This window comes from Thamnophis sirtalis, unplaced genomic scaffold, assembly GCF_051295495.1.
Source record: "Thamnophis sirtalis isolate CommonGarterSnake01/CBP01778 unplaced genomic scaffold, rThaSir2_p1.2 scaffold_2, whole genome shotgun sequence".
Taxonomy (NCBI): Eukaryota; Metazoa; Chordata; class Lepidosauria; order Squamata; family Natricidae; genus Thamnophis; species Thamnophis sirtalis.
The window spans coordinates 44,956,322-44,980,709 of record NW_028261382.1 but is presented as its reverse complement, the minus strand read 5'-3'; the positions used below and the strand labels follow the sequence as shown (position 1 = coordinate 44,980,709).

General features: G+C 47.5%; 1 protein-coding gene across 2 annotated transcripts in view; it reads right to left on the bottom strand.

Annotated features, from left to right (window-relative positions):
• Positions 1-24,388, bottom strand: part of IGSF9 (immunoglobulin superfamily member 9) — a 42,988-nt gene that overhangs the window by 10,254 nt on the left and 8,346 nt on the right. For both annotated transcript variants that reach the window (XM_087705260.1, XM_087705261.1), the window contains exons 4-17: positions 19,755-19,907; positions 17,513-17,664; positions 16,860-16,977; positions 16,390-16,531; positions 15,354-15,499; positions 13,238-13,380; positions 12,990-13,130; positions 12,150-12,266; positions 10,907-11,057; positions 9,217-9,340; positions 8,154-8,329; positions 7,177-7,427; positions 6,280-6,364; positions 3,627-3,797 (exon numbers count right to left, since the gene is read on the bottom strand). In XM_087705260.1, the coding sequence (XP_087561386.1) occupies positions 3,627-3,797; positions 6,280-6,364; positions 7,177-7,427; positions 8,154-8,329; positions 9,217-9,340; positions 10,907-11,057; positions 12,150-12,266; positions 12,990-13,130; positions 13,238-13,380; positions 15,354-15,499; positions 16,390-16,531; positions 16,860-16,977; positions 17,513-17,664; positions 19,755-19,907 (2,070 nt within the window). The remainder of the gene's footprint in view (positions 1-3,626; positions 3,798-6,279; positions 6,365-7,176; positions 7,428-8,153; positions 8,330-9,216; positions 9,341-10,906; positions 11,058-12,149; positions 12,267-12,989; positions 13,131-13,237; positions 13,381-15,353; positions 15,500-16,389; positions 16,532-16,859; positions 16,978-17,512; positions 17,665-19,754; positions 19,908-24,388) is intronic.

The following is a 24,388-nucleotide window of genomic DNA, read 5'->3' as shown; positions in this document are numbered from 1 at the left end:
CTATTGCCAAAGGTATTCGCTCACCCATCCAAATACTCAGAATCAGGGGTTCCAATCACTTCCACGGCCACAGGGGTATAAAATCAAGGACCTGGGCGTGCAGGCTGTTTTTGCACGCATTGGTGAAAGAAGGGGTTGCTCTCAGTGAATCCCAGCGTGGAAGTGTGATAGGATGCCACCTGTGCCACAAATCCAGTCGTGACATTTCCTCGCTCCTAAATACACCACAGTCAACTGTCAGCTGTATTATAAGAGCGTGGAAGTGTTTGGGAAGGACAGCAGCTCAGCCACGAAGTGGTAGGCCACGTAAACCCGTCCAACACCAGGGTGTGACCTCACAAATGCGCTTCTGGAAGAATGGTCAAAGATTCCCATAAAGACACTCCTGAACCTTGTGGACAGTCTTCCCAGAAGAGTGGAAGCTGTTACAGCTGCAAAGGGTGGACCGATGTCATATTGAACCCCATGGATTAGGAATGGGATGTCGCTTACGGTAAGTTCATATGCGAGGAAAGGCAGGTGAGCGAATACTTTTGGCAATATAGTGTAGGTGGAATAAAACTCCCAGAATCCCCCAGCCAGCCTGCTTTTTACGTCTGGCCTTTTGTCTTCCAGAATTCCCCAGCTAGCTTGCTTTAAGATGAATGGACTTCAAGTCCCAGAATTTCCCATTTAGTATGCTTTAAGAGGGGTGGAGTTCAACTCCCAGAATTCCCCAGCCAGCATCTTTTAAGATACGTTGGGCTTCAACTCCCAAAATTCCCCAGCCAGCATGCTTTAAGATGAATGGACTTCAACTCCCAGAAACCTTGAGCTAACATCTTTTAGGATAGGTGGACTTTAACTCCCAGAATTCCCCAGCCAGCATCTTTTAAGATGGGTGGACTTCAATTCCCAGAATTCTCTAGCCATTCAAGGGACGAAGGCTACGATTCACTTCCTCGGAGCTTTCCATGGTCCTGAAGCGTCCAGCCTAAAAATCTAACTTGACCTGCGAATGACTTGAGAACTCCACACACTTGGAGGTCAAGTGCCCCCAGGGCAGTGATGCTCTGGGACGTGGCACGTCAAAACCGCGGTCCACTAAAGCGCGCCCGATTAAAGCGCGTACGTGACATCATCATCAGCGCGACAAGAAAGAAAAAGGGCGCTTTAAAAAGCGCTTTTAAAGCAAGCCGATTCACATAAAGGTAAGGGTTAGGGTTAGGTTTAGGGTTACGTTAAGCGTTAGGGTTAGGTTTAGGGTTAGGTTAAGGGTTAGCGTTAGGTTTAGCGTTAGGTTAAGGGTTAGGTTTAGGGTTAGGTTAAGGGTTAGGTTTAGGGTTAGGTTAAGGGTTAGGCTTAGGGTTAGGTTTGGGGGGGTTAGGTTTAGATTTACGCGTTAATTTTAAGTTTACCGCTCACAGCGTGCTGTTTTCGTCGCGCTGTGATGACGTCACGGACGCGCTTTCATCGAGCGCGCTTTAGTCTACCGCGGTTTTGTGGTGGAACCCTCTGGGAGGTCATTTCTGCAGCCAAAGCTTGTTGTTATTGCTAATGGAAAGGCTGGCTTCACACAACATCCCGATTTGGCTTTGTCGGCATCCCCAGGAGGCTAGATTTCGCACCCGCGTTTTGTGACTGTTTTGGAACACGCCGGATTTCCGCTGATGGCTCTTCCCCCCCCCCCCCCCGCCTCAAGGGAAACTGAGGTGCGAAGCAGATGCCACCTACCCAGCCTTCAAGAGCGGAAAAAGTGACAGTAATATTGCTAACCGTGGATTTGGGTTTTTTTAAATTGAAAAATAACAGCTCCGACTTCTCTCTTGATTTCTTAGGAAGGGAATAAAACATGGCAAAGATGATCTGGGTCTGAAAAATCCACATTTACGACCAAAGCCCTTTCCTCGGTTCATCCGATTGCAGGAGAGGCAGCCTAGTGAATGTCTTGTTTCCCTTAACATCCTTCTCCTGTATGTCAGTGAAGGCTCAAATCATCCAGGCCACAAACGTATTTCAAAAGGTGAAATCATGGCAACTGGATCCCAAGTTTATTAAAAACAAAGACGTTTCGTTACCCATTCGAGTAACTTCTTCAGTCAAAATGAAAATCATTGGCATATACTAACTGTTGCCATACTGACTGTATGGCGTCCCTCCCTAAAAGTCAAGAGAATAAACATTTTAGAGACTTTCGGGTGGCGCAGTGGTTAGAGTGCAGTACTGCAGGCCACTTCAGCTGACTGCTATCTGCAGTTCAGCGGTTCAAATCTCACCGGCTCAAGGTTGACTCAGCCTTCCATCCTTCCGAGGTGGGTGAAATGAGGACCCAGACTGTGGGGGCAATATGCTGACTCTGTAAACCGCTTAGAGAGGGCTGAAAGCCCTATGAAGCGGTATATAAGTCTAACTGCTATTGCTATTGCTATGATTGAGCCTTTACATATTGCTGTTCTGACCCAGCTGCCCAAGCACTACAAAACCTCGATAGTTGAAGCAAGAATTCCTTTATTAGGAGCCCCGGCAAAAAGTTTCTCTCTCAATCTAACAAGTCCATCTGACTGGGAGATGCCACACTTATTCATCTTCGCCCCCTGCCTTTTATCCCCAGAGTTAGAGCAGGGTTTCACTAGCAGTGTATTCTTCCGTCCTTAGGACCGGCCCATAGATTTCCACTGCTCTCCTCTCCTCTACTTTCTGTGAATCTGTGCATCAGGCACTGGGCCCAGCTGTTCCTCCTCTTCTTCATCAGCCACCTCCAGACCTGGGGGCTGTTGACTCCATCTGGGGGCTGACAGACCACCCTGTCTCTCTCTCTATGTCTCTCTGTGTCTCTCTGTGTCTCTCTTTCTCTCTCTGTCTGTCTCTCTCTCTGTCTCTCTCTGTGTGTCTCTCTCTCTCTGTCTCTCTCTCTCTCTCTGTCTCTTTCTCTGTCTCTCTGTCTCTCTGTCTGTCTCTCTCTGTCTCTCTCTTTCTGTCTCTCTGTCTCTGTCTCTCTGTCTCTGTCTCTCTGTCTGTCTCTCTGTCTGTCTCTCTGTTGTCTCTGTCTGTCTCTCTCTGTCTCTCTCTCTGTATCTCTGTGACTCTGTCTCTCTCTCTCTCTCTGTCTCTCTCTCTGTCTCTCTCTGTTGTCTCTCTGTCTCTCTCTGTTGTCTCTCTCTGTCAGTCTCTCTCTGTCTCTGTCTCTCTCTCTGTATCTCTGTGTCTCTGTGTCTCTGTCTCTCTCTCTGTCTGTCTCTCTCTCTGTCTGTCTGTCTCTCTCTCTCTGCTAGCTCCATTCCCTCTTTCCCCTCGCAGTTCTCAGGTTGCCTTGATGCTGACCCTGATTCCCACGCCTCTTCCTCCTCCTCCGATTTGGCTGCTGTAGGGGCCGGAATCCGACAAGCCATAACAAAACAACCACCACCCTGCACTCGATACAGCAAGAGTTAGTCTATTCCGACGATTCTCCGCCTACCCAAACTTTTCATTCCAACCGAAGAAGTTACTTGTATGAGTAACAAAAGAAAGGCCTCAATTTTAATAAACTTTGGTCCACTTGCCTCGATTTCACACCTTTTGAGATATTCTCCTCCTGTACTGCTGTCACTTTTGTTGTCGTGCAGCCTGTCATGCTTTTTTGGGGGTGGGGTGGGGTGGGGGCTTACCTTGCCTGCGTTTGCGGAGACGGGCTGCTCTCCTCCGGTTCATGACACAGGCGGCCATGGTGCTGAAGATGACCGCCATGCTCAGGAAGCAGACGCCCCCAATCACGCCGGCCAGCACAGGTTGGGGTAGCATCCCGGGGAGCTGGGTGCGGGAAGGGTACACCTCCATCCCTGCGAACGCCAAAGCAAAGCAAGAGCAATCAAAAAATGTTGCCGTTCGGTCACTAACCTTGGTGCTACCCATGAACCACAAGACGCCGTGTTCCTCTGTCCTCCACGGTCTGCGAGGGTTTGGCCAAATTCTCGTTCATTGTGTCAATTACAGGCGGCCCTTGACTTATGACAGTGTCAGGTTTCCTACGGATGCCCTAATTTAATCATGAGCCTCAAGCCAAGCTTCAAAAGAAATCCAGTTATTGATTAGGAGCAATATGTCGGCACGTACCCAAGTGAAGCCAGCTCTGACCCCATGTAATGTACGGCCCAATTATGACCCTGTTTCCCACCCCACTCTTCCCAGGGTGTGTCATAAATCACATTCTCCAACAGAGCATTACAACGGACTGTAGAGGTCACGCCCCTCCGGCTGTTGCAGGTAACCTGGGATATAGCCTTGAGAAAGGTATGCGTGGAATGTGCTTCTGGTTGTGGCTGCCTCACTGCTGTCTAGCTCTGAAGGCACCTGATTAACTGCCAGACGGCCCTGGCCCCCTCTCTGCCTCCGACACAGAGCCCACCTCAGAGCCTTCCCCAGACTCTAGGACTGGCCTATCTTCCTCCCCAACCTCCTCACTGTCCGAATCTGCTGCCAGCTCTGCTGGCTGATGGCGGGTCACAACACTCATCCTCGGCGATTCCCTTCTCCTTTGGCCTTCCATTTTTCCCAACATCAGAATCTTTTCCAAAGTTTTCTGATTAGGTATCTTAAAAAACGTTCTGTCATGGCAACTGGACCAAATTTTGTTAATCTGAGACATTTTGTTACTCATCCAACTAACTTCATCAGTCAAATTTTTAAAAGAAAAAAATAGCCAGAGAGATGTTGGCAAGAGTTTAGTACATTCCAACGACTCCCTGCCTAATTTTTTTTTCTAATTTTATTTTGACTGATGAAGTTGTTGGATGAGCAACGAGACGTCTTAGATTAACAAACTTTGATCCATCTGCCATGATTTAATCTTTTTTCAATATTTTGAGCTTCGGCTTGAGAATGAAATATGTAGCATTCGTCCAACATACCAAGCTTGTTTGACACTCATTCAGGCTATTTTTTTGTCCAAGCTGAGCCTATTTAATAAATTGATAACTAAAGTGTTTTCAATTGTATAAAATACTAGCTGAATACCCATGCTCCACTACGAAACTACGTGATCAAGCTTGATAAATCGACACAGCTTGAAAATTAATGAGTAGTTACGATCTGCCTCTCCTCTCCCCTTCTCTCCCTCAGGCTGGCCCCACAGACACCTCTCCTATCTTATCCCCTTCTCTCCCTCAGTCTAACTCCTTATCATCAGAGCGTTTTTCAAGTGGGGAGAGGGAGTAGATGCAGCCTGGATGAGTCACGCACTGGCCACACCCATGCCCAAGTGGCAGTTGGAACAGAGTTCTTTTCAGGTGGGGAGGGGGAGTAGAACGTCTAACTTCTTAGCATCAGAATGTATTAATAACACTATAAGAAATACTAATGATCTGATGATCATTTTGAAAAATCCTTTCTTAGTGAGCACTTAGAAGCCAAGAGGAATGTACCGGCCGAATTTCAAGTTTGTAGGCTTTTCTGTTCTGGAGATTTTGTGATGATGCATGAGTGGTATTTTGCTTTTATATATATATATATATATAAATTGGGGCTGATGCATGAGTGGTATTTTGCTTATATATATATATATATATATATATATATATATATATATAGATAGATAGATAGATAGATAGATAGATAGATAGATAGATAGATAGATAGATAGATAGATAATGGAAGCAGTTAGCTTCCTCCCATAATTGGGGCATACCAGGGGTTTTGACACTAAATATATACCTACCTCCCTGGCTTCAGCTGATAAGGAGGAGGACCTGTGGCTCAATGGTTAAGACATCTGCCTAAGATGCAATACAGCACAGGTTCGAATCCCAGTAAGGCTATGGCTAGCTGATGAGAGCTAAATAGCTTGAAATAGATCTATACTAGTCTCCCTTTATTTATTTATCAGCACAAATACAACAAATGTAACAAAGGCAACAGTAAAAATATTGGGTTTCTGTCGTGATGGACTCTTGTGACGAGCCAATAGACAAATAATGGAAGCAGTTAGCTTCCTCCCATAATTGGGGCATATCAGGGGTTGTGACACTATATATATAACTATATAATATATATATATAGTTATATATATATAATAACTAAAGCATTACTAAAGTTAGAGGTTCTTCTAGAACAGTGTTTCTTAATGATAGACACTTTCAGATACGAGGACTTCAGCTCCCAAAATCCCCCAGCCAGCATTGTGGCATTCTGGGAATTGAAGTCCACTCCTCTGAAAGCATTGAGAAACACAGTTTTAGATTCAATCCCCAAAGACAATCTAATCAGGTTGAATCGCATCCTTGGCTAGCCATATAGATTGACTAGCCCGCCAGTTGTGGGACTTACCCGTGGTTGAAACATTGACCACATTACTGGGGTAACTGATGTAGCTACCGGCAAAGGCCATCAGGCGGAACTCATAGAAGGTATCCTGTATTGGAAAGGGAGAAGAATTAGCTGACGGACGTTAGGCCCGCCCGTCAAAGGGGACGCTATCTCACCATGATGAACAAGCAACAAACCAAGGCATTTTTTCTGCAAATAAAAATAAAGTTTGGAGGAATAGGGCCAGCAGATAACCCTGAACTGGATAAAACACTCTCATTTTGAGGTTTTATTAATGTTCTCAACCATAGCAATTTTAAGACAGGTGGACTTCAACTCCCAGAACTGCCTAAAAAAACATGCTTTAAGATGGGTGGACTTCAACTCCCAGAATTCCCAAAAACATGCTTTAAGATGGGTGGACTTCAACTCCCAGAATTCCCCAACACATGCTTTAAGACAGGTGAACTTCAACTCCCAGAATTCCCTAAACAATATGCTTTAAGATGGGTGGACTTCAGCTCCCAGAATTCCCTAAAAAACATGCCTTAAGACAGGTGGACTTCAACTCCAAATTCCCTAAACAATATGCTTTAAGACGGGTGGACTTCAACTCCCAGAATTCCCTAAACAGCATGCCTTAAGACAGGTGGACTTCAACTCCCAGAATTCCCCAGCCAGCATGCTTTAAGATGAATAGACCTCAACTCCCAGAAACCCTGAGCCAGCATCTTTTAAGACAGGTGGATTTCAACTCCCAGAATTCCCTAGTCAGCCACAGGAATTCTGGGAATTGAAGTCCACACAAGCTTCAAGTCGCCAAAACAGAGAGACGCTGTGCTAAATAAGTACACTTTTCTCCGTGCAAATCCCACCCCCTCCAGGGGCTTGGAAAGCTAGAACTGGGATCAGACTCACCTTGATGAGTCCAGGCACCAGGAATTGGGTCTCGGAGCTGGGAATGGACCCACTCAGCACCTCCCACTTCCCCCGGTTCTGCCGCAGCTCCAGGGCATATCCCATCAGGGCCGAAGGATCGTGGAGCGGAGGTTCCCACAGGAGCAGGACCCCCCGCACGGTCTCGTTGGATCTCAGGAACTGGGGTGGGGGGAGGAAGACCAGGGAGGCCGTGGTTGGGAGGACGGGGGGCACAGTCTGAGTGGGGACACCTGGAAAAGGAAGAAGAGAACAGGGGGCTGCCTTGAGGAAGGACGCAGGCCTTCCTCCTTGGCTGACCCTTGCAAACTGGACTTTTAAGTCTCAAATATAGGTAGTCCTCGACTTATAACCATTCGTTTAGTCATCATGTGATACAATACCACTGAAAAAACCCCAACCAGTTCGCGCACTTATGACAATTTCAGCATCCCCGTAGGTCACGTGATCAAGATTTGGGTGCTTGGCAGCATCCTGAAGTCACATGATGCACTGTCTGCATTCCTTCCTGGCTGGCTTCCGGCAAGCAAAGTCAATGGGGGAAGCCGGGCTCGCTTAATGGCTGTGATTCACTCAACAACTGCAGTTAATTTGCTTAACAACTGTGGCCGGAAAGGTTAAAGACTGCAGTAGTAAGGGAAGTAATGAGTGATCCGTCAATAGGGGGAGCTGCAGGAAAGATTCCACAGTCCTGCGTAAGCGGGACGGGTGAGAAAGACTCCTCCCACTGCCACCACCGCACGCTCAGGTGAGTAGCGGAGCTCTTCCCTCCCTGCATCCAGCGCCAGTGGCTGCTCCTCCCTGTTCCCAGGGCGAAGAGCAGGTCGCATGACCGAGTTGGAAGGGAGCCGCAGGAGAGGGCTCAAAGAGCCACATATGGCTCCGGAGCTGCATGTTGCCGACACCCGGGATAGTTAACACAGCCTCACATCCCGTGCAAAGCAATTATAGCTTCTCACCCAGAGGCGCGATGGAGATGATTTCGCTGAACGGACCACTGCCGAGTTTATTCTGAGCCAAGACGCTGAACTGATAGCTCATATCTGGCCGGAGGTTCTCCACCAGGATGTGGGAAGCCCCCACAGGCACCGGCAACGAGGCCCAGTCGTGGTGGGGCCGGTTCAGGCGTCTCAATCTACGGTTCAAACAAACGACGTGTGTTACGGAAGGACACCTCGATTTCTACCACGGTTGCAAAACTTAGCGGAAGTGGCGAAATTCTGATTAAAGAAAAGCACATAAAGTACTTTTGTTCCCACATGGAAGGGTGAATTTCATACAACAGAAATACAGATGAATTTTTGGATGAAACATCTGGAAATATTTTTCATATTGACAGAAAGAGAAGGAAAAAAGAGAAATACCCTATTTTTCAGTGTATAAGACACACTCCCACCCCTTTAGAGGGTGAAAATTTGGGTGTGTCTTATACACCGAATATAGCTCCACCCACCCACCAGCCCCCACCCTTTGGCCTCTGCCTCCCAGCAATTTGCCTCCTTGCAGCAAAAAGCAAACCGCTTGTTTCAGTTTCAGCACAGCGTGATTAGCACAAGCAGCTGATTGTTGGTTGGATCGGCTTCCCAACCATCAGCTGTTTCAGGCTGTTTCATTGCCTATTGCCGCCTCCGCGCATCCCATTTTCCACCCATTCTGATCCCTGCCGTCCAAAGCGGGTAGAAAATGGGGTGCACCGAGCAGAAAACAGGGTGTGCAGAGACTGAAAACGGGATGCGGAGACTGAAAACGGGGCACGCGGAGGCAGGAGTAGTTTAAGGCAATCCCTGAAGCCTGAAACCTGATCCTTGAGAGGCCCAGCAATCAACTGCTTCTGCTAATCAGGCTGTGCTGAGACTTAAACAGGCTGCAAGAAAGCAAATTGCTGGGAGGCAGAGGCAAACTTTCTTTTTCTTGTTTTCCTCCCCAAAAGCTAGCTGCGTCTTATACTTCGGAGCGTCTTATACTCCGAAAAATACAGTAGGATAGCTGAGAAGCACACAGAGAACGGCTCCTTAGACCTACATTGGCGTGTACCAGATGCTGAACCTCTGGAAATAACCTCCATCAAAACCTGGTTCCCAGGTTACATTGACTGCTTGTCGTAGGGGCCACACGGAGATGTTGACCACGGCATGTGGACTGGTACCTGATGTGGGGGGCAGAAAGGGATCTGCATTAGTTTAACTCAAGTCAGTGGAAGGACATCAATAAAGAGATTTAGCCTGCCACACTTTCTATTATTCTACTATGCATTTTCTAGTGTGGGAAAATGGGAGGGAGGATTGTAGATGATACGTAGCCATCACAACATTCTTTCTGGAAAGCCAAGGTCATCCTTTGTCTTTGCACCTCTGCACCTGACCGGAACTGGATGGGTGGAACTGCCAGCATGGCAGTGGGAGATTGGACCATGGGATGGACTTGTGGCTGTGGGGGCAAGAACTTTTAACTGGGTGGGGAAAACAGGAAGCTTTCAGATTCGGGTTTTCCCAGATGTGCCAATATGGCTCTCTTAATAAATTGGAACTTTGAGGAATCCTTTGCCTTGGACTCTGATTTAATTTTGGATGCTATTTGGAACCTTGACATTCTGTTTGTTCACAGTTATGACTTTTGCAGCATCCCCATGATTACGTGATTAAAATTCAGTTGGCTTGGCCAACTGACTCATATTTATGACGGTCGCAGCATCCCGGGATCCCCTTTTGATCTGGGGTTTGTTATGTTGTGCATTTGGTTGGGATCAATTGAGAATCGGTGAATTTAGGGCAGGTTTTTACAAATCAAATCTTTCAAATTTGTTTGGCTGCCTTTTTTCCCCCCTTACAAAAAAGTAAATCTTTTATTCCTTGACCTGCATTTAAAAAAATAAAAATAAAAATCACTGGCATAATAAAAGTATGAATAGAGCTGTCAGATGTCTCTTAAAGGTAAAGACTCCTCTCGCACATATGTTTATTTATTTCCCGACTCTAGAAATAAAAGAGGAGCGAAAGGGGAGTGGAGTTTGCAGGAGAGACAATTAGTTCGCTTCATTGGTTCGTGGCTCTCTGAGACTCCTGGCCAAGTTTTGCAGAGATCGGCCTGGCAGCTCTCCAAGCCAGATAAGGTCTGTGACTGTAAATCCTCCCTCGAAAGACTTTGCTGGAGGTGAAGGAGCAGAACTCACAGTCAATTAATAAAAGAGCTTTTTTGTCAGGACAACAAGGAGTTTGTTTCATGCTCTCAGGAAGCCTCAGTCAGAACAGGTTCCTGGCGAAAATATCATTGCTGCATGTCAACTCATAAAGCATTTATGCATGTCTGTTACCACGTTGCCATAGTGAGGAATGGGGGGGGAGCGCATTCTATGTATACCTTTGGCTAGTCGGGTCTCAGATTACTACAGCCGGCTACAGCCGGCTTGTGAGGTATGTACGTGTACCTCATTGGTGAATGTGATTTATGACACAGACTGAGGGAAGGGAAGAAAGAGGGGCAAAGTTCAGCTATAATTTAAATGAGGTCAGATCTGACTGCAATGAGGTACTGCCAAAATGGTGTGCCTAATAAATGACTGGATTTCCTTTGAAACTTGGCTCGAGGCTCATGAATTAATTAGGGCATTTTTCAGAAACCTGACAGCTGCGTCTTGAAACCGAAACCATTTTCCATAGGGTCCCGGGCTATTAGGGACCTCTGCCCCCCTGGCCCTCTTGAATTAAGAACTCACCCAACACGTAGACAGTGGTGGTGGCGCTAATCCTGGCCACGCCGTTGTTGGCGGCACATTCCCACAAGCCGTGCTGCTCCTTCGTCAGGGGCCGCAGGTTCAGGCTGCCGTTTGTGTCCACCTGCGCGTTGGCCAGTGTCTTGCTTCCCACCTGCACAGCACGACGGCAAACAAAGCCACCCGAATGTGTTACGTACAAGCTAGAACTCACTTAATGGCCCGAATTGGGGACCGGCAACTCTTGTCATTCTGCAAACTGGTCATTAAGTGATTTTCCCCCCTCCCCCAAGGTTTTATATTCTGCTTTGAGAGTGGGAGGCCAGCTGGGTAAGTCTGGCATGCGATAGGCAGTCTTTTTTTAAAAAAGATTTTTATTAACAAACATGTAAAATACACACACACACAAATTAGACGTACACCACATTTATACAATACAGTACGAACAGGAGCTTCCTGTTCTTTCTAATAGCAATTATCAATTGATACCGCTCACCTTATATTATTTCCCCTTCTATTGTATTTCATTTGGATTTCACCATTCTTAACCCTCCTATTTTACTCATAACTATTATTTTTTGAGTTTTGTTATATTCCTTCATTGATTCTTATTTCTTTCCTCCATCCACCTATACCATTTATCCCATATCTGGTAGAATTCTGATTCTTCTTTTCCCTGGATTTCTTTAGTTAGTTTGTCCATTTCGGCACAATCCATAACCTTTCTTATTATTTCATCTTCGCTTGGAATTAATTTGTTTTTCCATTTCTGGGCAAAGGCAATCCTTGCCGCCGTAATTATATGTAGTATTAAATACTGGATTTGTGTGTGTGTGTGTGTGTGTGTGTATATTTCCCAGACATTATTCCTAATAAAAAAACTTCAGGCTTCCATTCTATTTTAACCCCCGTTATTGCCTCCAGCCAATTTTTGATCCTTTTCCAAAAAATTTTAGCTTCCCTACAGGTCCACCATAAATGGTAATACGTTCCATGTATGGATTCGCATTTCCAACATTTTTGGGAGATATTTGTTAAGATTTTAGCTAACCTTGTTGGTGCCAGGTGCCATCTGTAAAACATTTTGTACTGGTTTTCCTTGTATGCAATGGATAGTGTCATTTTTAAGTTTGTTCCCCAATAATAAGTGCAATAGGCAGTCTTAAAAGGTAACTTTTTAAAAAAAATGCAGCTACTGAATTTATCAGGAATTGTCAGGTGTGTGCAAAACCGGACCGCGACTCACTTTTGTCCAAGAGGTGATGGGTACGGGGTCTCCTTGAGCCAGGCATGGAATTAGCAGTTCCCGGCCCACCTCCTGGAAATATTCCTCTTTGGGCCGAAGGGTGAACGTGGGAGGGTCCTGAAAAATAGAATACCACAGAAAACACACACCAGGGTTATGATATGATAGCTTTATTGATTAGCCTCCCAAGCCTCCGGACGCTTTCCTGAAGCCCGGGGAGGGCGAAAACATTTTCCCCTGGCCCGGGGAGGGCAAAAACATTTTCCCCTGGCCCTCTGGAAATGTGAAAAATCAGCTGGTGCGCGCTGGAGCTGACCTATGGCGTGTCACCAAATATGGAGTCAGAGATCAGTGGGGGAGAAGAACAGCTGGAGCCTGTTCCTGATGTGCGCCTGCGCAGAGCTGCCAGGAGAGGGGAAAAGCTAAGGAACAGGGGTCTCCTTGGAAGTAAGGCCACAGGTGGATGGTGAATGACCCCTCCCAGAGGAAATAAAAGAGGAGCGAAAGGGGAGTGGAGTTTGCAGGAGGCAATTAGTTCAATTCATTAGGGTGAAGATCTGTTCCTGACTTCTTGCCAAGGAATTGCTGCTACAGCGTGGAGTTTAGAAGATATCGGCCTGGCAGCTTTCCTAGCCTGATAAAGTTCTGTAGTTGTGAAAACTCTAGAAAGACTCTTGGCCGGGACTTTGCCGAGGAGGAATTCCCTCTCGCCTAAATAAACGCTGTTTTATCGGGACGAGGAATCGGCTTCGTGCTTTTGGGAAGCCTAGGCCAGAACACCTGGAATGTTTTACGGAGAGTTCAGTTTTGTCCTGCCCCCTCCCCCAATTTCTTACTCACTTTGAGGAGGGCCCGTGTGGGTGCCGAAATACCAGCTGTTCCAAAACTGTTGTACGGGGTACAAGCATACACGCCCAGGGCGTCATCGTTGCTCGTGGCGATGACAATCGTCCCGTCGGTTTTCAGGGACCAACCTGGGAACTGCAGAAACAGAGAACACCGGGGGGCGGGGGGGCGTTCAGAAAAAGGACCAAACATCAACGAAGCGGGTGTGTGGGTAGGGGGTGCCTCGGTCTCCCGAAACGTACCTTGCCAATCTCCAGCGGCTGCCCGTCTTTGATCCAGCTGACCGAGAGCAGGGGAGGGTTGGCTCTGCTGGGGCACCGGATTACACCTTGCATGCCGATTGGCAGAAAGGTCTCTGGAGGCATCTTAGCGACTTGAGCTGGATCTGTCAGGTGGAGGACAGCTGGGTATCAACGGTGGGATGGTGAGATCAGGGCATCGGGGAGGGATGCGTGAAGGATTAGGCGGCAACGAAAGAGGGGCTTGGGAGAACCCTGGGACTAGAACCAGGGGTGGGATTCAGCCGGATTGGACCGGTTCGGGCGAATCAGAGGCTAATTTTGTATCTGGTTCACCGAACTGGTAGTTGGAAGTACTGGCTGGCCCCGCCCTCCTCTCCTCTCCCAGGAATGTCCACGCGGCCTGTTCATCATGTCAGATAAGTACAGGGCTCGCTTGGAGGCTAGAGGAGGGGGGGAAAACGGGCGTCCTGGAAGTCCAGATTTGGGCCCGTTTCCAGCCTCCAGAGGGAGAACCCTCCCCCCCGCCATGGTGCAGGAGACTGAGTAGGCCACGCCCCCCAGCAACTGGGTATCAGCGTTCCAAATATCATGCAGAATTAAATCAGAGTCAAAGGCAAAACTATCCTTAAAGTTCCAATTTAATAAGACAGACACGTTGGCATCGTGCCGTGGGCTTCCAACTCTGGAAGTTACATCAGAATCCCACCCAGTTAAAAGTTCATGATCTGGTCCCCACACCCACAAATCCATCACATGGTCCAATCTTCTTCTTCCACGCTAGCACCTACGCCCAGCTGCTTCCGATCAGGTGCAAAGGTTTGGGAGACCAAAGATGACCTTGAGCTTCTAGAAAGGAATTGTTTATTTTGAAAACAACACATTCCACCCCTTGCTAAATCCCCCCCCCTTAATAAGAGTGTGGCAGGCCAAAGATTCTTAAAGGAACCACTGAAGGCCTGACACTGGGCAGAGAACCGGTGGCTGAATTTTTTCAATCCCACCCCTGCCTAGAACCATGAGGCCAAGGAGTGGACCAAGTAGATAGAAAGAAAGTAAGTCTAGTGAAGAAGAATTGGTGGCAGAGATAGGATTGTGAGATGAAGAGGTGGACTAAGAAGCTAGAAAGGAACGAGGTGGCAGCACAGGAGAGTAAGGAATTGTTTTCCTCCCCAAAAGCTAGGTGCCTCTTTGATTTGATTTGATTTTATTATATTTATATGCTGCCCTTTTCCCCCGAAGGGGACTCAGGGCGGCTCACAACTCAAATCAGGGAAGGGGGGTACAGACAGAAAACAAAAGACGAAACATAACAATACATAATTTAAAAACACACAACAGTCATACCAATTCGAGACGGGGGCAACAGCTCTTTAGCCCCAGGCCTGTCGGAACAGCCAGGTTTTAAGGGCTTTGCGGAAGGCCTGGAGGGTGGTGAGGGTTCGAATCTCCACAGGGAGCTTGTTCCAGAGGGTCGGAGCAGCCACAGAGAAGGCTCTCCTCCGGGTAGTCGCGAGTCGGCACTGGCCGGCAGATGGAATTCGGAGGAGGCCTAATCTGTGGGATCTAATCGGTCTAGTGGAGGTGATTGGCAGCAGGCGGTCTCTCAAGTACCCAGGTCCAATACCATGAAGGGATTTATAAGTGACGACTAGCGCCTTGAAGCGTATCCGGAGACCAATAGGCAGCCAGTGCAGCTCGCGGAGGATAGGTGTTACGTGGGTGAACCGAGGTGCACCCACGATCGCTCGCGCGGCTGCATTCTGGACAAGCTGAAGTCTCCGAATACTCTTCAAGGGCTGCCCCATGTAGAGCACGTTGCAGTAGTTATAGTCTGAAATGTTGTAAGGGTCCTTGGAGGTCTTCTAGTCTAACCCCCCCCCCCCTTGCAGGAGACCCTATACTGTTTCAGACAAATGGTTATCCAATCTCTTGTAAAAAAATATCCAGTGATGGAGCGCCATCTAGCGTAACTAAACCAACGGATAACCCCTCAAAATGGAAAATAAGGGATATCTCTTTATTAAAAAAAAACACCCTTCAAACCCCATTTAGATTATATTCTACCAGCCGATGATCTGAGCCAACGGAGATGCAATCAGAATTAAGCAGCACTTACAGAGAACCGTGAGGGAGGCAGAAGCTGAGGGCGATTTCCGCAGCCCATTGCTGGGGATGCAAGTATATTTCCCCGAATCCTCCGGGGTTGTTTTCTGCACCAAAAGGCTTCCATCCACCAGGATTTGAATCCGTGACCGGAGATGGCTGGAGGCCGGGAAGGAAAAAGGAAGTCAATCGAAGACGCGTCAAGAGAGCAGCAGTGTTGGCATTCTAGATCAGGGGGGGTCTCCAAACTTGGCCACTCTAAGACTAAATTCTCTTCCCCCCCCCTTTTTTTACTGTTGTGCCCTGTCGGCCACCGGCCCCTCCAGCAGTTGAATCAGAGGAGGAGGGAAGGGAGTCAGGTCAGCATTAAGGCAACCTGGGAGCTCCGAGAGAGAGAGAGGGAGAGAGAGAGGGAGGGAGGGAGGGAGAGAGAGAGGGAGGGAGGGAGGGAGAGAGGGAGGGAGAGAGGGAGGGAGAGAGAGAGGGAGAGAGGGAGGGAGGGAGAGAGAGAGGGAGAGAGAGAGGGAGAGATGCGAAGCCTGGGCCGTCTGTCAGCCTTCAGATGGAGTCAACAGCCCCCAGGTATAGCAATAGCAATAGCAGTTAGACTTATATACCGCTTCATAGGGCTTTCAGCCCTCTCTAAGCGGTTTACAGAGTCAGCATATCGCCCCCACAGTCTGGATCCTCATTTCACCCACCTCGGAAGGATGGAAGGCTGAGTCAACCCTGAGCCGGTGAGATTTGAACAGCCGAACTGCAGAACTGCAGTCAGCTGAAGTAGCCTGCAGTGCTGCATTTAACCACTGCGCCACCTCGGCTCTGGGTATGGAGGTGGCTGATGAGGAAGAGGAGAAACCGCTGGGCCCAGTGCCTGACACGTGGATTCACAGAAAGGAGAGGAGAGAAGTGGAAATCTATGGACCGGTCCTTGGGACGGAAGAGCCACTGCTGCTAATGAAAGCCCATCCTAGCTCTGGGCATACAAGGGCAGGGGGCGGAGATGACAAGAGTTGGTCGTGTTTGGGGAGCTGGGTCGGAACACTTACCTGAGATGGAAGACGTTGGTGCCGCCCTGAAACCAGCTGTAGGTGAGGTTGGCGGGATAGGCTTCAGCTCGGCACGCAAAGAAGGCATTTTGGCTGAGGTTGACAGTGATGTCCTTCGGAGGGACCACGATCACCGGTGGACCTGGCAGAGACAGAGGACAGAAAACCCCTAATTTCGGGCAGAAACTGAGCAGAGGAGTATTTTTCTACTTGCATTTTTTACCTGCTTTCGAACTGCTAGGTTGGCAGAAGCTGGGACAAGTAAGGGGAGCTCACTCCATTACGCGGCGCTGGGGATTTGAACCGCCGAACTGCTGACCTTTCTAATCGACAAGCTCAGCATCTTAGCCGCGTCCCCACCACAATCATTATCGACCTTTAAAGTCCCTTCTGAGACTGATTCCTCTTTCGGTTGATTGGTATGATTCCTCTTTCGGTTGATTGGTCTCTCCTGGTCAGAAACGACTTACCTTGGATGAGGAGGCGGGTGGTGTGAATGAGAGCACCCTCCTGATTGGTGGCGTGGCAGGAGTACAGGCCAGCAGAGCTCCGTTCGACTCTAGCGATAAACAAAGTCCCATTTTTCACCTGGAAAAAAAACAAACACGCATACGGGTTTAGCCTGACCTGTATCCTGCTGGAGACAAGACAATCTTCAGGCCACTGGGCGGAACAACGCTCTGATTTAACTCAACATTCTGATTTAACGGATCTCCATTTAACGGACTTCGGATACAGCAGATCGGGTACCCCCCACAGACTCACTTAACAACTTCCTTGTTCAGCACGGGAAATTGTGGTCACCATTGTAGTTGTTAATTTGAGGACAACCAGCGTGCCATTTTCTAAACAGATGCCAAGGATGTACTTTTGTATTTAACGGACCACTGGGAATATTCAATTAGGCTGTTCAATCCAAGAATTACTGTAAACACAGAGATCCCCAACCTTTCCAACTTGGAGGACTGGTGGGAGGGAAAGGGAGAGTCCCGTCACTTGCCCAAGTAGAGTTGCTTGCCGCTGTTTGCGTGGCCCAGTTCTGAACAGGCCACGGCTTGTTAGTGGGCCACGGCTTGAGTGGTTAGGGACCCTTCCTTTAACAGACTCACAGAAAACAACATACCTGCATTTCGTTGCCATTGTCAATGGTTTGGCTGTCTCTCTTCCAAGAGACGAGAGGCGGCGGGTTGCCGATGGCCGAACAGGAGAGGGTCAGCGATTTTTGGTCCTGGATCTCTATCAAAGCTGGTGGGGTCTTCTGGAAGACGGGGGGAGCTGCAAGACAAGATTGAGAAAAGCATAGAATAGGGGGTCAGCAAAACCGGTGGCTCTGGAGCCGCATGTGGCTTTTTCAGCCCTGCTGCGGCTCCCAGTGGCCGGTTGGCGCCACAATTTTGAGAGGAGCTCAATTTTGAGTTAGGACTTTTGTGGGTCTTTAGGGTTGTTGACCCCTGGCATAGAAGCTATAGTTTCAAGATTCCCATGTTCCATTCTTTCGTGTCTGTCTGTCTCTGCCCCTCTCGCTTGCTACCATCTCCCTGCCGTGCTGCTCAAAATCTCAAATTTGGGTGGGTTCAACATCCCTTTGGAACAGACTTCGCCGCAGATGGAGGGGGGGGGGAGATTATGGAGAAAATGTAGGCAGATTGATTTGTTGGGGGCCTGCAGGGATAGTTGACAAGCCTTATGGGTCTTACTGCTTCTCCCCCTGTAAGATGCCAGCATTTAAATCCAGCTTTATAAAATAAGGAATAAAATACTTCCTGCTGGCCACTGTTGTGGATTTGGACAGGAGATTGGGGAGGAAGATGGGCCAGTCCTGGAGTCTGGGGAAGGCTCTGAGGAGGGCTCTGTGTCAGAGGCAGAGAGGGGCCCAGGGCCATTTGACAGTTATCAACTGCCTTTGGGGGTCAGATATCAGTGGGGCAGAAGAACAGCTGGAGCCTGTTCCCAGTGTGCGCATGTGCAGAGCTGCCAGACGAAGGGAACAGCTAAAGAACAGGGGCCGACTCGGCAGGAAGGCCACAGGTGGACGATGAATGGCCCCTCCCAGAGGAAATAAAAGAGGAGTGAAAGGGGAGTGGAGTTTGCAGGAGAGACCATTAGTTCCCTTCATTGGTTCGTGACCCTCCGAGACTCCTGGCCAAGTTTTGCAGAGATCGGCCTGGCAGTTCTCCAAGCCAGATAAGGTCTGTGACTGTAAATCCTCCCTTGCTGGATGTGAAGGAGCAGAATTCACAGGAACATTAATAAAAGGGGTTTTTGCCGGTACAACAAGGAGTTGGTTTCATGCTCTTGGGAAGCCTCAGAGCAGTCACAATCAACAGCCTTCTTGAAAGTCTTCTGCTTTGTGGGAGATTTTAATCCAAGGCAGTCGCCCACCCACTGAGAGGGGTTTTCCCCCCTCCCCCCTGTTCAAGGCCGGCCATCCACAAAGCAACAATTAACCAGGAAGGAGATTAGAATGTGGGTTTAGCAAAACAGCACCGAGAAGAACAGGATTATGTTCAAAGCAAGACGGCAGATGGCAGGTGAGGTCAGTGATCAGCTAAGGAAGAATGACATTTGTAGGGGAAGGGATCCTTGTATCAACAGGCGTGGTTGTGAGATAACCACCATCTTTCCCTAAGTCCCTTTCTGGCCTGCTTTGAAAGGGGAAAACAGTCACTACTTTAAATTATTATTTTATTTCGCAAAGAAGAATGGGTAAAAAAACTTTCCAAAGTAGGAAACTTCCAAAGTTATGGAAGGGAGTTTTGTTGTGCTGGCTCCCTTTTGCAATATCCTGTATAAAAGTTCCACGGGAGATTAAAAACAACACGAAGATAAAATGTGAAGATCTTTCTAAGTCCCCCCCGCCCCACAAAATAAGATAAACAAATGCTCTTTTCCTAAGGTTCCCCTCGCACATCTGTGCTAGTCGTTCCCGACTCTAGCGGGCGGTGCTCATCCCCGTTTCAAAGCCGAAGAGCCAGCGCTGTCCGGAGACGTCTCCGTGATCATGGGGCCGGCATGACTCAATGCCGAAGTCGCACGGAACGCTCTTCCCTTCCCACCAAAGGTAGTACCTATTTTTCTACTTGCATTTTTTTTCAAGTTTTTTTTCTTTTTCTTTTTAAAAAACACAACATTAAAAAAAATTCTCATCCATTACATACAGCGTGTTGTTTGGTTACAGGTGTTTTTATGTCAATATTCTCAATTACATTTACAATCACAGATTTTTCATCTAATATAACTAAATACCTCACTTTCATTGTACAACGTATATTCAATTACGATTAATATTTTTTCTTTTTTTTTCAATAAACCTAATTCCCTTACGGACCACGGTAAGGGGGGGAAAAAGGACATTCAAGACTTACAATGGACAATGAGGTGGATCCAGGTGCCATTCTGAAATTCATCATCGTTGTTGGGGCGATTGAGGAATAGAACCCGGCATTCGTACCAGCCCTGGTCCTCGGCGCGCAGACGGTCAATCTGTAGGGAAGCCCCAGCTTCGATGCGTACACGACCTGCGTTGTAAAATGAGGAAACAGAATCATCCTCTTCTTTTTAACGGCCCCATAATCCCCTGCGGGGTGGAGTCTGGGCAACTAAACAGGGAGTTTAGTTTACTGGCCGGATGCCCTCACTGTTGCCAGCGTGGAGTTTTGTTTGGCAGATATATTCCCATTGAGCCAAAGAGAGAGAAATATCCGCTTCTACCTAGGATCGAACTCACAAGCCTCCTGATGGTGAGGTGAGGGCGCCACCTCTAGGCCACCACACCATATAATAAGGAAACAGAATGATTTTGTTAATTAAAATCTCCCAGTGCCTCTCAGCCAGTGTTTTTACACGTTAGTTAGTCCTTGGCTTACAGCTAAATGTTTAGCAACCATTTACAATTACGATGGACCCCAAGAGCTACTAATGACTGGACTTGGAAGGTATAATGGCTACACCCATCCTGCAGTTACAAGATGGCTGCCTGGAATCGTTGAGATGGGCAGCATAATCTATATATATAAAAATGTGTGTGTGTGTATGTATGTTCCAGCATAACTCTGGAATGCCTCGAGCAATTTCAACCAAACTTGGTACACAGATGACTTACTCTCTGGAAACCAATACTGTAGGGGTAGGACACCCCTAACACCCCTCGGGGTTTGTGTTCTGTTAAGATACAGCCTGTTGTACCTTCAAATGGCTTCTACTGTGCTGCCGTAAAATGGCTTCTACCGTACAACGCAGCGGAGTTGCCTTGGTAACGGCTTCACAGTACTCCGCAAGGGGGCTCCCTCTGGTAAGGGGGAAAAACCAACATTAGAAATTATGTTTAGTCTGGACATTCCCCCCCCCTACAAATAAATACCCGGGAAATGGCAGGTTATTGGTTAGTAAATAAAGTTTCAAAGACCCCCCCTCTGCAGCGAAAGCAATCGGTTAGCAAAGCTTACCTCCCACCCACTCCCACACTTTTTTTTTTGAGACTGGGCTTCCTCAGTGGAAATCTTGAAAGCCTAGTGGGTCCAGCTACGGCCAAGTGGTCCTGGATTCGAATCCTGGATTCGCACTACGGAGCCTACATATATTTTACACTTTCCCCCCGAACATAAATGGCGAGGGAGACGGTGGTTTTGCAAGGCAGAATACGTGGCGTATGTTTCTTTCTTGAAAGCAGCGTGTTTTCAATCGCGGCAACGTAATTGGCTCTAAAATGGCGTGGACTTCAACTCCCAGAATTCCTCAACTGGGAGTTGAAGTCCGTTCATCTTCAAGCGATCAAAAACGCTGCTTTAAAAGGATTCGAAATCAAGGAAGTAAATTAAGGAAGCAGAGCGAGGGCTCTCTAAGCTTCAGCTGTGCTGACGAATTGTGGCCTGATTTTGAGGGTGTGTGCACATTTGTGTGTACACAGGCAATCAAGAACAAACAAATACGTTTAATTTTATCCTATCTGCTTGCTGCCACCCTGTTTATCAAACACAACGCCTCTGTTTATACAGTAGTCTAAACTGCAAGCCAAGATTTAATATTCTCATATCTTTGCATGCTTCTTCTTAGGAAGCAGATATTTGGGCAAAGAAAGGGAATTATTATTCAGGGGTCTACAGCCCTGACAATATTAGCAACATATGAGCAGATCAGTTGTCTATATTAGTTATCCCCATGTTGTTATTTTTTTTATATTAATAATTTTATTTACAAACATACAAAATACACACAAACGAAACTTAGACATAAACTACATTTACACAGCATATCGGAACTTCATGCTCCTTCATGTTGTTATGGGTAATTATGTATTACATTTGTTTCCAGTTCCCCCTTTTTTGTTTCCTTACATTGTACTTTCTTATTAGGTGGCAAGTTTATTCCTTTTAAAATTTATTTTTCTTATATTGTATTTGTTAATTGTTATGTAGCATTTTTTTTCCATTTGATTTTTATACTGTATTTGTTTCTTGTTATATGGTGGGGGCTTTCCCCTTATTTTGAATCTAGTTACAGAATCACATTGTTTGAGTGGAAGAAAGAAAGAAAGAAAGAAAGAAAGAAAAAAAGAAAGAAAGAAAGAAAGAAAGAAAGAAAGAAAGAAAGAAAGAAAGAAAGAAGAGAGATAGGGGGGAGGTAGAAAGGGATGGAATGAATGAATCAATGAATGAATGGAAGATGGAAGGAAGGAAAGAATGGATGAGAAAAGGAAGGAGAGGGAGAAGGAAGAAAGGAAGGGAGGAGAAGGAAGTTTGCATAGAAAGCAAGGAAGGAAAGAAAGAAAGGAGAAGTGGAGGAGGGAAGGAAGGAAGAAAGAAAGGGAAAGAATGAATGGAAGAAGGAAGGAAAATGCAGAAGGAAGGAAGGAATGGATGAGAAAAGGAGGGAAGGGGAGGGAGGAAGCAAGAAAGGGAGGAGAAGGAAGTTTGCATAGACAGGAAGGAAGGAAGGAAAGAAAGGAGAAGTGAAGGAGGGAAGGAAGGAAGGAAGAAAGGGAATGAATGAATGGAAGAAGGAAGGAAGGAAAATGGAGAAGGAGGAAGGAATGGATGAGAAAAGGAGGGAAGGAGAAGGGAGCAAGCAAGAAAGGGAGGGGAAGGAAGTTTGCATAGGAAGGAAGGAAAGAAAAGAGAAATGAGGGAGGGAAGGAAGGAAAGCAAGGTGGAAGGAAGGAAGGAAGGAAGGAAGGAAGGAAGGAAGGAAGGAAGGAAGGAAGGAAGGAAGGAAGGGTGATTTCACTAAAGACTGAATCTCCAACTAACTTAGTTTAGGATTTTCAAAGGACCCCCGACAAAACTCTCTGAAGAGAAGCCAGCTCTAAGCTATAATCTGAATTTTCCGATTCCCCCGCCTTGCTTCCTTGTAAACCACGACCTCGTGTCTGGCTTAATAAACCCCCTGTCGCAGCCTAGATTTCGGGTTGGCCAAACCAAATTGGCAGGTATTTGGAGAACGTGAAGGAAAAAAGCAGCGGCGGCAGCAATTAAAGCAGGACAATTTCCAGATATTCATAGGCAACCGGTCTGAGCAAGTCTGTGGGGGGGAGAGCTGACAATCCTGAGGAGGATTCCCACCCTCGGTTGTTTAAGAGAAGAAAAGGGTTCAAAAGGTTGGCCAGACAATCGGGCAGAGACGTCTCTTAAAAATCCCTGACCCGGAAAAAAGGAAGCGAAGAAAAGAGCACAAGAGGAGATAAAGAAAGGGAGGGGGGGGAGGGAAAGACCAAACGGCGGCCATTTGGGGCCACCTCCACCACCCAAGAGGTTTTCTGAGGCAGTTCTTGTGTCACTTTGGTCATTACCACTACACAACACCCAACAAGCTTCCTCAAAAACAAAACAAAATTCTAGGACCTGGAAAAAAAAAACATTTCAGAGAATGCCGGAACATTCTGGAGAATGCCAGAATGTTCCGGAGAATGCTGGAAAAGCCTTTTTTTCCTCCCTGGCAGAACCTATGAAATTTCCCAACTCATTTGAGAATCACTTCCCCATCGCATCCGAAATAACTCTGTTCCAACTACCACTTGGGCATGGGCGTGACCAGCGCGTGCCTCGTCTGGCTTACGGGCTGGGAGTTTAGACATTCTACTCCCCCTCCCCACCTGAAAAAATGATCTGACCCTAACTTAGTCTGAGGGAGACAAGGGGATAAGATAGGCGAGGCCTCTGTGGGGCAAGCCTGAGGGAGAGAAGTGGAGAGGAGAGGATCAATGGGGCCAGCCTGAGGGAGAGACGGGGATAAGATAGGTGAGGCTTCTGTGGGGCAAGTCTGAGGGAGAGAAGGGGAGAGGAGAGGATCAATGGGGCCAGCCTGAGGGAGAGAAGGGGATAAGATAGGTAAGGCTTCTGTGGGGCAAGCCTGAGGGAGAGAAGGGGAGAGGAGAGGATCAATGGGGCCAGCCTGAGGGAGAGAAGGGGATAAGATAGGAGAAGCTTCTGTGGGGCAAGCCTGAGGGAGAGAAGGGGAGATGAGAGGATCAATGGGACCAGCCTGAGGGAGAGAAGGGGATAAGATAGGAGAAGCCTCTATGGGGCAAGCTTGAGGGAGAGAAGTGGAGAGGAGAGGATCAATGTGGCCAGCCTGAGGGAGAGAAGTGGAGAGGAGAGGATCAATGGGGCCAGCCTGAGGGAGAGAAGGGGATACGATAGGCCTCTGTGGGGCAATCCTGAGGGAGAGAAGGGGAGAGGAGAGGCCGATAGTAACTACTCATTAATTTTCAAGCTGTAAGTGTCGATTTATCAATCCCGATTCGCACAGATATTCAGCTAGTATTTTATACTTCTTTGCTTGGGTTTCCCTACTTCTCAAAACAAACACGCCCTCAAGCTCCATTGCCCGTAAAATCGACCTTGCCATGATATATCGATAAATAAGGGCCAAATCGCCAACACCTATCTGCAAACACAAACACACACCCTTTCTGGGCAAGCCAAGTCCAATGTCTACAGGTTAAAGGGCCGTTTCTCTTTGCAAAGAGAGCCACGATTCTCAAATGCCTGGGTTACTAAAAAAA